A 14,021-nucleotide genomic window follows, 5' to 3' on the forward strand; every position below is an offset into this window, starting at 1 on the left:
GAAGTCATGGTAAAATAGGAAAATGAATTAAAAAAAATCAAGTTTAAACATTGCGTAACCGAGGCAATAAGTCCAGCACAGTCACTGAAACATCAACTGTCCGTGGGCCAAAGTGTATCAACACATGGGCAAAGCTCACACAGGAGACCTGAGTCCGTTGGAGAGAACACTGCAGGGGCATCAGATGATAAAACTACAGGCACCTCAGGGGGAAGGGAAGGGGGGGCACCACAGCCACATGAGTCCACGACGCCAGATCCAAGAAGGGGCCACCATGCCCACTGTTCAATCCTGGGGAGTGCAAAGCCACAGTCTCTCAAGTCTCAACAGTGGGTGGCTTGCCCACTGTCATATCCTGGGGAGTGCAAAGCCACAGTCTATCAAGTGGATAACAGTCTCCACAGGCAATGGAGGAGGCAGGGTGGCCCGAGTGCAGCGTGAACAGTAGCTCGACACAGAACCGGCACTGTCATTGGGCCAGCGGTGCTTGAGACGGCGGGGCCCAGCGGAGCGGTGCTTGAGATGGCGGGGCCCAGCGGAGCGGTGCTTGAGATGAAGGGCCCAGCGGAGCGGTGCTTGACAGGAAGGGCCCAGCGGAGCGGTGCTTGAGATGAAGGGGCCCAGCGGGGCGGTGCTTGAGACGGCGGGGCCCAGCGGAGCGGTGCTTGAGACGGCAGGGCCCAGCGGAGCGGTGCTTGACAGGAAGGGCCCAGCGGAGCGGTGCTTGAGATGAAGGGGCCCAGCGGGGCGGTGCTTGAGACGGCGGGGCCCAGCGGAGCGGTGCTTGAGATGAAGGGCCCAGCGGAGCGGTGCTTGAGATGAAGGGCCCAGCGGAGCGGTGCTTGACAGGAAGGGCCCAGCGGAGCGGTGCTTGAGATGAAGGGGCCCAGCAGGGCGGTGCTTGAGACGGCGGGGCCCAGCGGAGCGGTGCTTGACAGGAAGGGCCCAGCGGAGCGGTGCTTGAGATGAAGGGGCCCAGCGGGGCGGTGCTTGAGACGGCGGGGCCCGGCGGGGCCCAGCGGAGCGGTGCTTGACAGGAAGGGCCCAGCGGGGCTGTGCTTGAGACGGCGGGCCCAGCAGAGCGGTGCTTGAGATGAAGGGCCCAGCGGAGCGGTGCTTGAGATGAAGGGCCCAGCGGGGCGGTGCTTGACAGGAAGGGCCCAGCGGAGTGGTGCTTGAGATGAAGGGGCCCAGCGGGCGGTGCTTGAGACGGCGGGGCCCAGCGGAGCGGTGCTTGACAGGAAGGGCCCACCGGTGCGGTGCTTGAGATGAAGGGCCCAGCGGAGCGGTGCTTGACAGGAAGGGCCCAGCGGAGCGGTGCTAGAGATGAAGGGGCCCAGCGGGGCGGTGCTTGAGACGGCGGGGCCCAGCGGAGCGGTGCTTGAGATGAAGGGGCCCAGCGGGGTGGTGCTTGAGACGGCGGGGCCCAGCGGAGCGGTGCTTGAGACGGCGGGGCCCAGCGGAGCGGTGCTTGAGATGAAGGGGCCCAGCGGGGCGGTGCTTGACAGGAAGGGCCCAGCGGAGCGGTGCTTGAGATGAAGGGGCCCAGCGGGGCGGTGCTTGACAGGAAGGGCCCAGCGGAGCGGTGCTTGAGATGAAGGGCCCCTGTTCAGCAGTGCCTTTCTGGACGGCGGGACCCTGTTCAGCGGTGCCTTTCTGGACGGCGGGGCCCTGTTCAGCGGTGCCTTTCTGCACGGCGGGGCCCTGTTCAGCGGTGCCTTTCTGCATGGCGGGGCCCTGTTCAGCGGTGCCTTTCTGCACGGCGGGGCCCTGTTCAGCGGTGCCTTTCTGCACGGCGGGGCCCTGTTCAGCGGTGCCTTTCTGCACGGCGGGGCCCTGTTCAGCGGTGCCTTTCTGCACGGCGGGGCCCTGTTCAGCGGTGCCTTTCTGCACGGCGGGGCCCTGTTCAGCGGTGCCTTTCTGGACGGCGGGGCCCTGTTCAGCTGTGCCTTTCTGGACGGCGGGGCCCTGTTCAGCGGTGCCTTTCTGCACGGCGGGGCCCTGTTCAGCAGTGCCTTTCTGCACGGCGGGGCCCTGTTCAGCGGTGCCTTTCTGGACGGCGGGGCCCTGTTCAGCGGTGCCTTTCTGCACGGCGGGCCCTGTTCAGCTGTGCCTTTCTGGACGGCGGGGCCCTGTTCAGCGGTGCTTGTTCTGTAAGTCAAGGGAGCCAGACTTGGCCACGACTCCCTGCTCAGTCGCCCTCCGACTGTGCAGTTGCTGGACCCTTCGGTGACGGTGTCCTGGGCCCTTGGGTGTCCTCCCTCACACCCGGGATGGGGCTTGTGGGGCCCTCCTGGTCCGCGCTCCTGCTGGCTGACTTCTCCGCCCTGCTGCCCTTGCCCTCCTTCGATGTGGCTCTCTGGGCCTTGCCTCCCCTGGATGTTGTGGCAGGTGAAGTGGCAGAATTTTGGTCCTTGGGGGCAGCCGTGTCAGTCTTCTCGCGGCGGGCCCTTACTTTACGGGTCCTCTTTCCAGGGGGGGGGCTTGCTATCCCCTTGCTGCTGACCGATGTATCACTGCTGGCAAAGGGGGGACTCCAAAATCCATGCACTACGGTGACCTTTGAAGCCGGGCTGGTGGTGGCTGAGGCGCTCTTGGGACTCTTAGCAGATGGAGGGGGGGGGTCAGGTGAGGGAAAGAGGTCAAGAGTGGAGAGGTAAACCTTTTTAGGACCAAGGTAAAGGGTAGGTGTAGTGGTTATGGGAGTGGAGGAAGAGGAGGTGGTTGTAGGAGAGTCAGGTGTGCTGTCCTTGGGTGAAGGTGCATGGGCTGGAGGCTGTCGTGAGGTGGTTGGCTGTTGAGTGGGTGGCTGCCTGCGTTTGTGTGTCTTGGAAGAGGGGGTGACAGACACAGTGGGAGAGGACACAGGGGACGTGTAAATGGCAGTGGGGGTGGTGACTGCACGTGTGCGGACTGTACTGGAGGGTGTGCTGGTGATGGAAGTACTGGCTGTTGGTGGTGTGCATGCAGGTGTGAGTAGAGACGTCACAGGGAGGGAGGAGGGAGACGAGGAGGTGGGGGACACAGAGGTGGTAGTGGCTGTTGGCATGTCTGCATCTGGGTGTTGCTTGGGTGAATGTTTGTGTGATCTGTGGTGCTTATGTCTGGATGAGCTGACCTTGGGTGTTGAGGTGTGTGCAGGCTGGTCTGATGGTGTGGATGGGATAGGCTGAGGAACAGGAGACAGAGACAGGGTGGAGGCAGTTAGAAGAGGGAGGCTGGAAACAGGGACAATGGCTGCCGTCAGTCTGAGGCCAGAGCATTGAACGATCGTTGATGGGCAGCCTGACCCGAATGAATGCCCTCCAGGTATGCATTGCTACGATGCACCTCCCTCTCTACCCCCTGGATGGCATTCAAAAGGGTAGACTGCCCAACAATGATGGTCTGTAGGAGGTCAATGACCTCCTCACTGAGGGCAGCAGGGGTAACAGGGGCAGGGCCTGAGGTGCCTGGGGCGAAGGAGACGCCCGCCTTCTTGGGCGAGCGGGCACGGAGAGAAGGCTGAAGGGCTGCTGGGAGGGCGGAGCTGGTGCGCTGGGTGGCGGCTGTACCTGTAGAGGCGGGGGGCACGGATGTTGCCGCCACCGCTAGGGAGCTCCCATCCGAGGACGTGTCGCTGTCGCTGGTGTCACCACGGGTCCCCGTTGTGAAGCTCCCCTCGCCCTCCGTATCACTGGTGGCCTCGGTGTCTGTGCCATGGCCCACCGGGGCCCTGTGAGTTGCAGCTCCCTCGTGCTCCGGTGCCAATTCTCCTCCGCCTGATGATGCTAATGCACACATGCACAAGAAGATAAAGAAAAAGGGTGGGGCGAGAAATAAAAACAGGTTGAGTGCATGCATTGTCAACACCGTTGGCGGAGAGGACAGACACAGGAGCCTCATGCACTACGCCGCGCAATCGGGGTACACTACTCAGTACTTGTGACTAGGCCAACAGGTCTAGGGACAACAAACGTGCACATGGGTGATGCAGGACCATGGATAGCTGTACTTGTCACCCTACAGAGGTGGGGGGCGGGGGCACAGGGACATGGCTAAAGGAGAGAACTACACTACAGAAAGCGCCCTGGCCTAATGTCACCCACAGCCCTCTTACCCCACCCAGGCACCTCCACTGCGCGTAAAGATAGCAGAAAGTGCTGATACTCACCCCCTTGTGTCTGCTGTGATGTCCTCACGCGCCCATCCAAATCGGGGTAGGCCACCGCCAGGATCCGGGACATCAGGGGGGTCAGGGTACGACTCGCACCCCTCCTAGGTTGGGAGGCCATCCCCAGCAGTGACTCTGCGGTCTTCCTGGTCCTGCGGCGGATGTCCTCCCACCTCTTGCGGCAGTGGGTGCCCCGTCTGTTGTGGACCCCCAGGTTCCGGACTTCCTTGGCGATGGCACGCCAAATGTCGACTTTCTGATGGGCGCTGACCTATTTGACATGTACAGGGCGGAATTGGAAATATCATCAATTTTCCGCATTATAGATGCGATTGGCCCCCCCTCCCCAACCTTGCCATGTGGCACATGCTCTCATCTGTCGTGCCTTGCACTCGTCATTGTCTCCCCACCCCACCATCTAATATCCACCCCACTCAACACAGGCATAGCCCATTCAACGTGCACACAGTGTACTTACCTGTTGGTCTGGAGGACCGTAGAGTCGCGCATACTGGGGCAGGACCCCATCCACAAGTTTCTCCAACTCTTCTGTAGTGAAGGCAGGGGCCCTTTCCCCAGTCGCAGCAGCCATTGTCTCTTCCAGACCGAGTTCACAGCAGCACTTGCAGTATAGGTCCTCTCCTGTGGATGATCAGGTCTCAAGTGATTAACCAGATAGAAAATGGCGGTCACGGCGGCGGCGGTGCGTCCCGCGACCGCCGGCGCACCTAGTCATTGGCTCGTGAAACCCATAGGGTTCGATGTTAACCAATGCGGCTTGGCGCCGCGGTCTTCGACCGCCTACCACCACGGTGTGTCACGCCAGCGCATTGACCTCACATCCCACTGTCACACTTCTCAGGTCAGGCAGCCGCCATTTCAAGGGCCCACATGGCTTAATTTCTACTGCGTCACACAGGCCTAGGCCTTGCATTGCCACTCATACAAGCCATTCAATGCATTGAGAATCGTGTACTGTGCAAGCTGTAGTTACGTACCTGTGGGTTGCTTGACTCTGTACTCCATGTTGTCCTTCCTAGGCACCGTCCGCTGGGACTTGCGAGGAGAAGGATGAATCCTCCCGTGTACTGACCGCTGGTGGACCTGTCGACAATGGAGGAACGTCATATAATACTTCGCTACAGACTTGACCGAGCCACTATACATGAACTGTGTGCCCAGCTGGAGCCAGAACTGATGTCCCCCATCCGCCAACCCACAGGAATTCCCCCTCTGGTGCAGGTTCTGTCAGTCCTCCATTTTTTGGCAAGTGTGTCTTTTCAGACAACAGTGGCCATGTCATCAGGGATGTCTCAGCCTATGTTTTCTAAGATTTTGTCCAGAGTGTTGTCTGCCCTGACGAAATACATGCGGAGCTACATTATTTTCCCTGAGGAGGGTGATTTGGCCACTTTGAAGGGTGACTTCTATGCCCTTGGACATATCCCCAACATCATTGGTGCTATTGATGGGACCCATGTGGCCTTAGTACCCCCAAAAGACGATGAGCAGGTGTACAGAAACAGGAAAAGTTACCATTCAATGAATGTGCAGGTGGTCTGTTTGGCTGACCAGTACATCTCCCATGTAAATGCCAAGTTCCCTGGGTCAGTGCATGACGCGTATGTTATGCGAAATAGCAGCATCCCCTATGTGATGGAACAGCTACAGAGACAACGTGTGTGGCTAACAGGTGACTCTGGTTACCCCAACCTGCCGTGGCTACTGACCCCATTGAGGAATCCCCGGACCAGGGCAGAGGAACGGTACAATGAGGCCCATGGGCGATCTAGGAGGATCATAGAAAGGACCTTCGGCCTCCTGAAGGCCAGGTTTAGGTGCCTGCATATGACAGGGGGATCCCTAATGTACTCACCAAAGAAGGTGTGCCAGATCATCGTGGCCTGCTGTATGCTTCACAATCTTGCATTGCGACGCCAGGTGCCTTTCCTGCAGGAGGATGGTCCAGATGGTGGTGTTGTAGCAGCTGTGGAGCCTGTGGAGAGTGAAGAGGAGGAAGACGACGGGGACGACACGGACAACAGGGACACAGTTATACAACAGTATTTTCAGTAGCACACAGGTAAGAATCCCCCACGCCATTTTACATTTACTTCTGGCCTCCTGCATCTCTACTTTCTGTGTTTCCCCCCAGTTCCTTTCAACTGAATTGTGACTTTCCCTTCCCTTTTCAGAGCTGTATGACCCACTGCGTGACTTCTGGTTTGTTCGCCCATGGAGTAAAGCACATTGACATTGGTATGTTGTCATCACAATGTAACTGAACATTTTTGAACCGTCATGTGTAATACATTTGTTAAGAATACAAGCAGACTCCTGAGTGTTTTAAGTGCAATTAGTGATTTATTTAAAGTGCTACATACAGGTCCATGATAGTAAAACGGTGATGGGTGGGGGTGGAGTGATGTCCATGGCAGAGTCCAGTTCTCGGTCACACAGGTGCATTGTCCATATGCCTGTGGAAGGATGGAGCAGGGGCAGTTCAAGGTTGGACAGGGTGACAATGTGGGACAGTGGAATGACATCCGGGGGTATCTTATGCTGGCGGGGGTCTTGGCATCCTACTCTGTCTTCCTTTGTGATCTCAGGTTCCTCTTGCGGGGTGGTTGATCTTCAGCAGGAGGTGGGGTTCTGGTGGCCCGTCGTTGTGTGGGGGCCTCCTGTTCACTAGCGCCGGCGGAGGTGGTATGCTGTTCCTGGTCCAGGCTGGTGACAGGGGCCCTTTGGGGTGCCACATGGTCCCGCAATGTGGTGACTATTAGGTTCAGGGCCAGGACGATGTTCCTGAGCTCCTCTCTGTACCCCATGTACCGTTCCTCCTGCTGTGCCTGGATCTCCTGGAACCTGGCCAGTACCGTCGCCATCGTCTCCTGGGAGCGGTGGTATGCTCCCATGATGGTGGTGAGGGCCTCTTGGAGAGTCGGTTCCCTGGGCCTGTCCTCCCCCCCCCTGTCGCACTGCAGCCCTCCCAGTTGCCCTGTTTCCCCGGGCCTCTGTCCCCTGGACGGTGTGCCCACTACCACTGCCCCCAGGTCCCTGTTGTTGTTGGGGTGTTGGGTCAGCCTGGGTGCCCTGTAGTGGTGGACACACCGCTGATTGACCTGTCCTGGAGACAGAGGCATGGGCCCGCTGGGTGGGAGCTGTGCTGATATTCCCAGAGGGGGTTAGGTCTGCTGTGGCCTGTGTCTGTGTGTGGGGAACCGACTGTCCAGAGGTCCCCGATGGTCCGGGCTGGTCATCAGGTTCTAGGTCGACAGAGCTGCTGTCCTCACTGGGGGCCTGTTCTGGGGGTGGGATGGACATATCTGGACCCTCCTGGCCGGTGTGTTGGCGTTCGGGCCCTGCAGGGGTGAAAGAGTATGGTTATTGCTTCTGTGTGTTCCATGGCGTGCGATTTGTGGGTGCCCTTGTCCCCCAGTGCTGGCATTCCCTTGTGGCAGGAGTTGTGAGGGTGGTTTGTGGGGGGGATGGGTATGTGCAGTGGTCATGCATAGGTGATGGGTGTCCATGGTTTGTGTTGGCATTCAGGGTTTGATTTTGGGTTGGGTGGGTTGTGCTGGTGAGACATTGGCAGGGAGGATGTGTGCTGGGGGGTTGGGGGTGAGGGTGGGGGTGTGGGTTGGCATGCTGGTGGTTGGGGGGGGGGAGTAGTTGAGACTAGACTTACCAGAGTCCATTCCTCCGCCTACTCCAGCGAGGCCTGCAGGATGCAGGATGTTCAAGACCTCTTGCTCCCATGCTGTGAATTCGGGAGGAGTGGGTGGTGGTCCGCCGCCAGTCTTCTGCACAGCGATGTTGTGTCTTGAGACCATCGACCGTACCTTCCCCCGTAGGTCGTTCCAGCGCTTTCGGATGTCTTCCCGGTTTCAGGGATGCTGTCCCACAGCGTTGACCCTGTTGATGATCCTTTGCCATAGCTCCGCCTTCCTGGCTATTGTGGTGTGTTGCACCTGTGTGCCGAAGAGCTGGGGCTCTACCCTTATTATTTCCTCCACCATGACCCTGAGTTCTTGGTCCGAAAGCCTGGGGTGTCTTTGGGGTGCCATGGGGTGGTGTGGATGAGGTGTGGGGTGGTGTTTGTGGTGATGTGAGTGGTGGTGTGTGCTGATGTGTGCGTAGATGTGGTGTGGTTGATGATGCTGGGTTCCTGTGTGTGTTGGGGTTTTCAATTGCTGTGCTCTCTCTCTCTCTCTCTCTCACTCTCTCTCTCTCTCTATCGCCTTCTCTCCGATTTCCTACTAGTGGGGGTTTGTGGGTGATGTGGGTGTGTGTTTTATAGTTGCTTGGATGTGTGGGAGTGGTGTTTGTATGTGTGTCAGGTGTGTGTATTTCAAATTGTCCAATGTGGCTGTGTTTTGGAGCTGGGTGTGTATTTTGACTGCGGCGGTGTGTACCGCCAATGGAATACCGCGGTTGAATGACCGCCGCGTGGATTCGTGGGTCGTAATGGCATGGGCGTGTTTGTGTTGGCGTGGCGGTGGAGGTTTGGTCATCTCCAGTTTATCGCTGCCCGCTGATGAGGCGGCCTTCCGTGGATGTCGGGTTTTTGGCGGCTTGGCAGTTGTGGGTCAGAATGACCTTGGCGGTTTACCGCGGCCGCGGCGGTAGAATAGCGGTCTTCTGACCGGCGGTAAGAGCCTTTTACCGCCGAGGTCAGAATGACCCCCTTTGTCTGTTTTGAGGATCTACGTGTATTGAAATAAATATAGTTCAGTCTGATGCATTACTTTGGGAATTTATCATAATTCTCACAACAACTGGGATTATCCCCAGATTTATCAACTACACAAACCAGTTTTGTCCTGAATAATTTCAGGTGACGGATATCCCGTCCTCCATATTACGATCCCATTATATTCTATTCTATGGAGATTGTAATACAGTGGACGAGATATCCGCCACATTTGTGATTGAGTAATCTGTTTGCCAAGATCTAAATTAGGCCCTTAGTTTTCAGAAAACTGCATATCTTCTCTTTGTGGCAGCTGGTGTCCATAAATTAATGAAATATATATAAAGACCTCCCCTGCACTGCAGATCCTTCTTTACTGATCCCTCTACAAATTCCAGTGGGCACTATCAATACCAACCACCTTCTTCAGGCCTACATATATCTCCTCCCCAGTATTTTTTCATGTAAAATCAAACGATGATGTTGATGTTAAATGTTTTCAAACACCTACAAGTCCTTTTCTCCTCAGTAGGAACAGCCTGAGATCTTTTCAGCTACTACTCTCTGTACTCCACTTGAGTGACCTAGGGGTATTCCCCACACCCAATATCAGCATAAATACTCCAATCCCTTCTGATCAGTATGACCTTAAATATAATCTGGTCAGGTTACTTTATCCCTCCTCTTAGAGAGTGCAATGAATGTTTTTGTTTGCTGCCAAAAACGTATTTAGGACAGCAGGAGCCTCGCACATAGGTGTTGTAAAGTGAAACATAAGAAGAGGTTGGAGCAATATGCCCTTGTGACATGGCAATAAATTGATCTTGGTCTATTGAGGCAGTGATATTACCTTCATTGGACACTCTAAGACAAAGGCAAAATTAAAGGGGAAAGTGAACATCTGTGTTTCAATCCTCTGCATACAGGCTATGCTTATAAAATCAAACCACTTCTTTGGACAATCGTTGTGACCTCAGTGCACAGTCTCAAGACCGAAAATCTGAAGTTGTCATCTGGTCAAAAACAGAACAAACCCTCTTGCATGTCGTACTGATCCACCTTATGAAATCGTTTCAGCTGACTATTGCCTGCAATATATGGTTTTCTTTCAACTCGTCACAGTGTCCGGAATACTTGCCTAATCTTTGAAGCTGAGTTTTGGGCTCCTGTAAACCCATGTAGTCTTCCTTTACTAGTGTGCCACCGACATTGAGCAGTCAGCCTGCCTATAATTTCCCCAGTATGTTATTGTCAGCATTAATCATTGACAACAGTCTTTGAGTCACATTCTAGAGTGTACTTCCCAGGTTTTGGGGTACAGCTGTAATTTCCTCTCAGGTAGTCTGGCAATGCTTGTTTATTCATAACTTCATCATATATCTCTAATAGTGGGGTACTTACTGTTCTGCAGTGCCTTTATAATTATCGAGTTGTAGCCCATCACCACAAGGGATCCAGTTCCTAAATTGTTGATTGACCATCTAATATCCTCAGTGTCAGTAGGGTGGCTAAAGTTCTCCATTACATTATCCACTAGTTTGGAGACCCTAGTATCTTCTAAAAGACCAGCAGTGTTAGGTCCCCTCACTCTTGCTGTGTGTACAGGATTTTTGTGATACTCCAAGAAAATGTGATCAGTATTGACCTGATTTACCAGTACCATGTCCCTGTTTATTGTAATTGTGGTAACGTTTGATCTCTTCTGTGTACTAAAACCGCCCTGCCTTGCCCTCATTCTTTTGTTGTAATATCTATAGTAATGTTTACTTAGTCTGTCCATTGCCTCCAATAATTTTTCTTAGACATTAATGTATCTCAAACAGCAGTGTCCTGGCCCATCTGTATTTCCAGTATTTTAATTTCACTTTTCAGTGTGGTTACAATATTCAAGAAAGTATGTCTAACTCTATAGATGGCCTCATTAATGTACCATTAATTGTTCACTTTCAAAGCCTCTCACAAAACTTCAACTAAACAAGTAGATTCCTTATTTATTGTAAAGTACTCTGTGGTGATTTTATATCTAGTCTGTATAGTACATCTCTCAAGACGCATACGTAGATGCAGTACACTCATGTGGACTCCAACTCAGCCACAGGGGGAAAGGTCCAACGGGAATCTGTCAATGTACTCCAGTTCCTTAATCTTGCGTTATGGTTTGCATGCACCATCACAAAATCAATTTGGGTGTGTGACTTATGAGTAAGTGTTTAGTGACTTTATAGTTTTTTTTAGAACATATCCACTACAGCCACTTACTTTCAGCTGATAGACACCTGTAACATGTAAATGCACATCTAAGCTGACCTATCGCAATACTTCCTTAGCTGAAGAAGTAAATATGGCATACCAGTGAGATCATCTCTGTTTGCGACGTATCTTGTTAGCACCAGAAGACATTGGTCTGAGGTCACCATGCAAACTACAAATGTCATTAATTCACTTATTCATTCACTCATTTGTGTTCAAAATTTGTAAGATGAGTTTGTCAACATTGCACTTTTAATCTTCCTTTCCAGATATTACTTTATTCTTTGTCTTTTTACCACATCATTGCTGCCCTTCACATTCCGAGATAACATTATGTAGACTTATACCAAAGTGTATTCCGAATACACCAAAACATGTTCATTGATCTTGTTTTTGATGTGTGTTTTTTTTCTAACAACATCTTCATAAATGCTTTTTATTTGTTTTTGCCCCAATCTAGAAAACCTGTGGCTTCGACCCAACATTTAAAAATATTGTAAAGTAACATAAGGTGGGTTTAGAAACAGTAAGCAGCCTACTAACACTGGCACAAGAAAACACACAGAATTGACAGTAGAGAGCGACTGAATTCTGCATATCATATAATTTAGCCCCTCAAATCTAGTTATACAGCTACACCTCTTCCTCCATGCAATACGTCTACATTCATGTTTAATTTTCAGTACTGTGTTTATCTCCATCCCCATTTCAAAATGCTGAATATCTTCACCTTAGGCCACTCATTTGATGTAACTATGGAAAAAATAATTATCCATCTTATATATGTCTTTATTGAATCCCAAACATCTCAGATCAAGTTATAGCTTTCATTACTCTAAAAAAAAACTCTTTATCTAATCACTAGTTCCTGTATCGGTTCATATTTATTGAAAACGTTTCTACCAACAGCCCATCTTCTGGGCTCAGATGGGAAACACTTGAAGTTTGAATTGTTGCAGATTGATTGGGAAGAGGAGTTCACTTGTGGATTTTCAGAGCTCTGCTTCTGATGGGGAAGGACTGCACTTAATGGGACTCTGCTTCTTTTTGGAGAGGGAAGATGAACCTGGTTCTGTCAAGGTGAGGTGTGACAGCTTCTTCGAAGAGGCTGGACTCCAGCTTTCTTTAGCTGTTAGATTTGGTAATTTGTTACGATCAGGGTTTAAAAACTCAGGAGATGAGTGCTCAAAACACAGTTTCTCCTATTTCCATACAATGAATGACTGAATCTGGGTTGTACCTTTGAGTTTGCTTTGATTGACCTCAAATCACATCTGGAGGTTTAGTGAGGTGTCAGTTTCTGTAAATATTTTGGGCTGCATCCCTCATTTGATTTTCAACTAGAACAAAGTAATTTGAAATGTGTTCTCTGTGCCTCCAGCAAACAGTGACGTTATTTTACATAAGATGATTTCTTCATTTTAAAAGCAGAATATGGCTGATTGTTTTTACCTTCTCCTCAATCCTTAAATATCTTTCTTTGGTGGTCTGCATAGATTATGTTACAGTACTCAAATTAACACAGCTCAAGTGCACCGGTATTTAAATGTCAGAACATTTTAGTTATATTCCTAAAAAACAAATTGTCTGGATGGCTCTGCATGGTGTGGTGGGAAGGTGCAGCTTCAGAAATTCTTAAAGGGGCAATGTCTGTTTGCGCTTTGGTTACAGCCAGCCTATAGCATATGCTACATTTTCCCTTTTGTTTTCAAAAGTGGGGAAGAGAGTGGTGTTTTAAGCCAATGTACCTTATGACTGATTTTACTTATTGGTTTAATTTTTTGGAGAAAAAGCAGAGTCATTTGACCCTTATAATCACACTGATTTGATTTGATCTTCTTTTTGAGTAAAAATTATCTTGTGAGAGTGTCCTGGTTGCCCCTCATGCTCAGAGTCTTTTGTGTGATTTCTGGATAAAAGAAAATACAAATGACCTAAAACTAGGATTAAATGTAAGCTATGTTTCCATCTTATCCATTCCATACAGCGTCAAAACATTCAGTATTGTACATTATTCCTTACAGATCCCCACAGTTAGCACTCATCACTTTTCCCCACGGTGTTCCCAAAGCAAGTGCTCATTCAACATCTCCTAAAGCATGCACATGGTGGCCCCCCTCCTAAACCCTTTTCCTATAACTCCTCCAGAGCTTATTTGTCCTGCAACCTTATAAATAATGTCCCAACTGATCAGTTTTCTCTGCACAGGCACACATTATTTTACCTTGTAAATTCGTAGATTCTAATTGTATGAATTCTGTTTCCTAAAGGTGGCTGCAACCCTAAACAACCTGGCTGTACTCTTTGGAAAACGAGGCCGCTACAAGGAGGCTGAGCCACTGTGTAAACGAGCATTGGAGATTCGTGAGAAGGTAACAAAAGAAGTGCTGCACACACCACTGGCTTAAAGCCACTTGTAAAATGCGGATACCCAGCAGTGGTGGGGAGGCAGAAGAAGAGGAGGCTGGGGAGGGGTACGGAGGGGGGAGGGGGTGAGAGAATTCTCACAGTTACATAGTCCCCGAAATTTAGAAACCAGCTTTTATCTGAAGACATTATTAACATATAATTTCCTTCTGAATCTAAGTGTGGTCTAGATATTATTTTGAAATGTGTTATGGTGGTAGCACTGAAATATGGTTTAGTCTCCAAATAGAGATGCTGTATAGAGGTTATGCTGATGTTTGGTCTAATGGTGCTGGTCTGGTGGTTAAGTTGGGATGTTGTCTATATTAGAAATAACATTTAAAAGAGAATATGCAGAGTGCAAGGTGTGTCAAACTGAAATAATGGCATAAGACATCAGGAGCGCCATTTATAGTTCAGACTAGTGTAAAATCCATTGGTTATTGGAGGGCGTTTTAACTTTGCAGGTGAATCCATCACTAGAATCCCCACCACTGTGTTAACTCCAAGATGGAAGCA

At 51.3% G+C, this 14,021-nt stretch overlaps 1 protein-coding gene across 5 annotated transcripts in view; it reads left to right on the forward strand.

The window, feature by feature from the left end:
• The window catches only part of KLC3 (kinesin light chain 3), an 819,248-nt gene that overhangs the window by 374,609 nt on the left and 430,618 nt on the right, over positions 1-14,021 (forward strand). For all 5 annotated transcript variants that reach the window (XM_069207761.1, XM_069207764.1, XM_069207763.1 and 2 more), the window contains exon 7: positions 13,367-13,468. In XM_069207761.1, the coding sequence (XP_069063862.1) occupies positions 13,367-13,468 (102 nt within the window). The remainder of the gene's footprint in view (positions 1-13,366; positions 13,469-14,021) is intronic.

The sequence above is a fragment of the Pleurodeles waltl genome, chromosome 9, assembly GCF_031143425.1.
Source record: "Pleurodeles waltl isolate 20211129_DDA chromosome 9, aPleWal1.hap1.20221129, whole genome shotgun sequence".
NCBI classification, from domain to species: Eukaryota; Metazoa; Chordata; class Amphibia; order Caudata; family Salamandridae; genus Pleurodeles; species Pleurodeles waltl.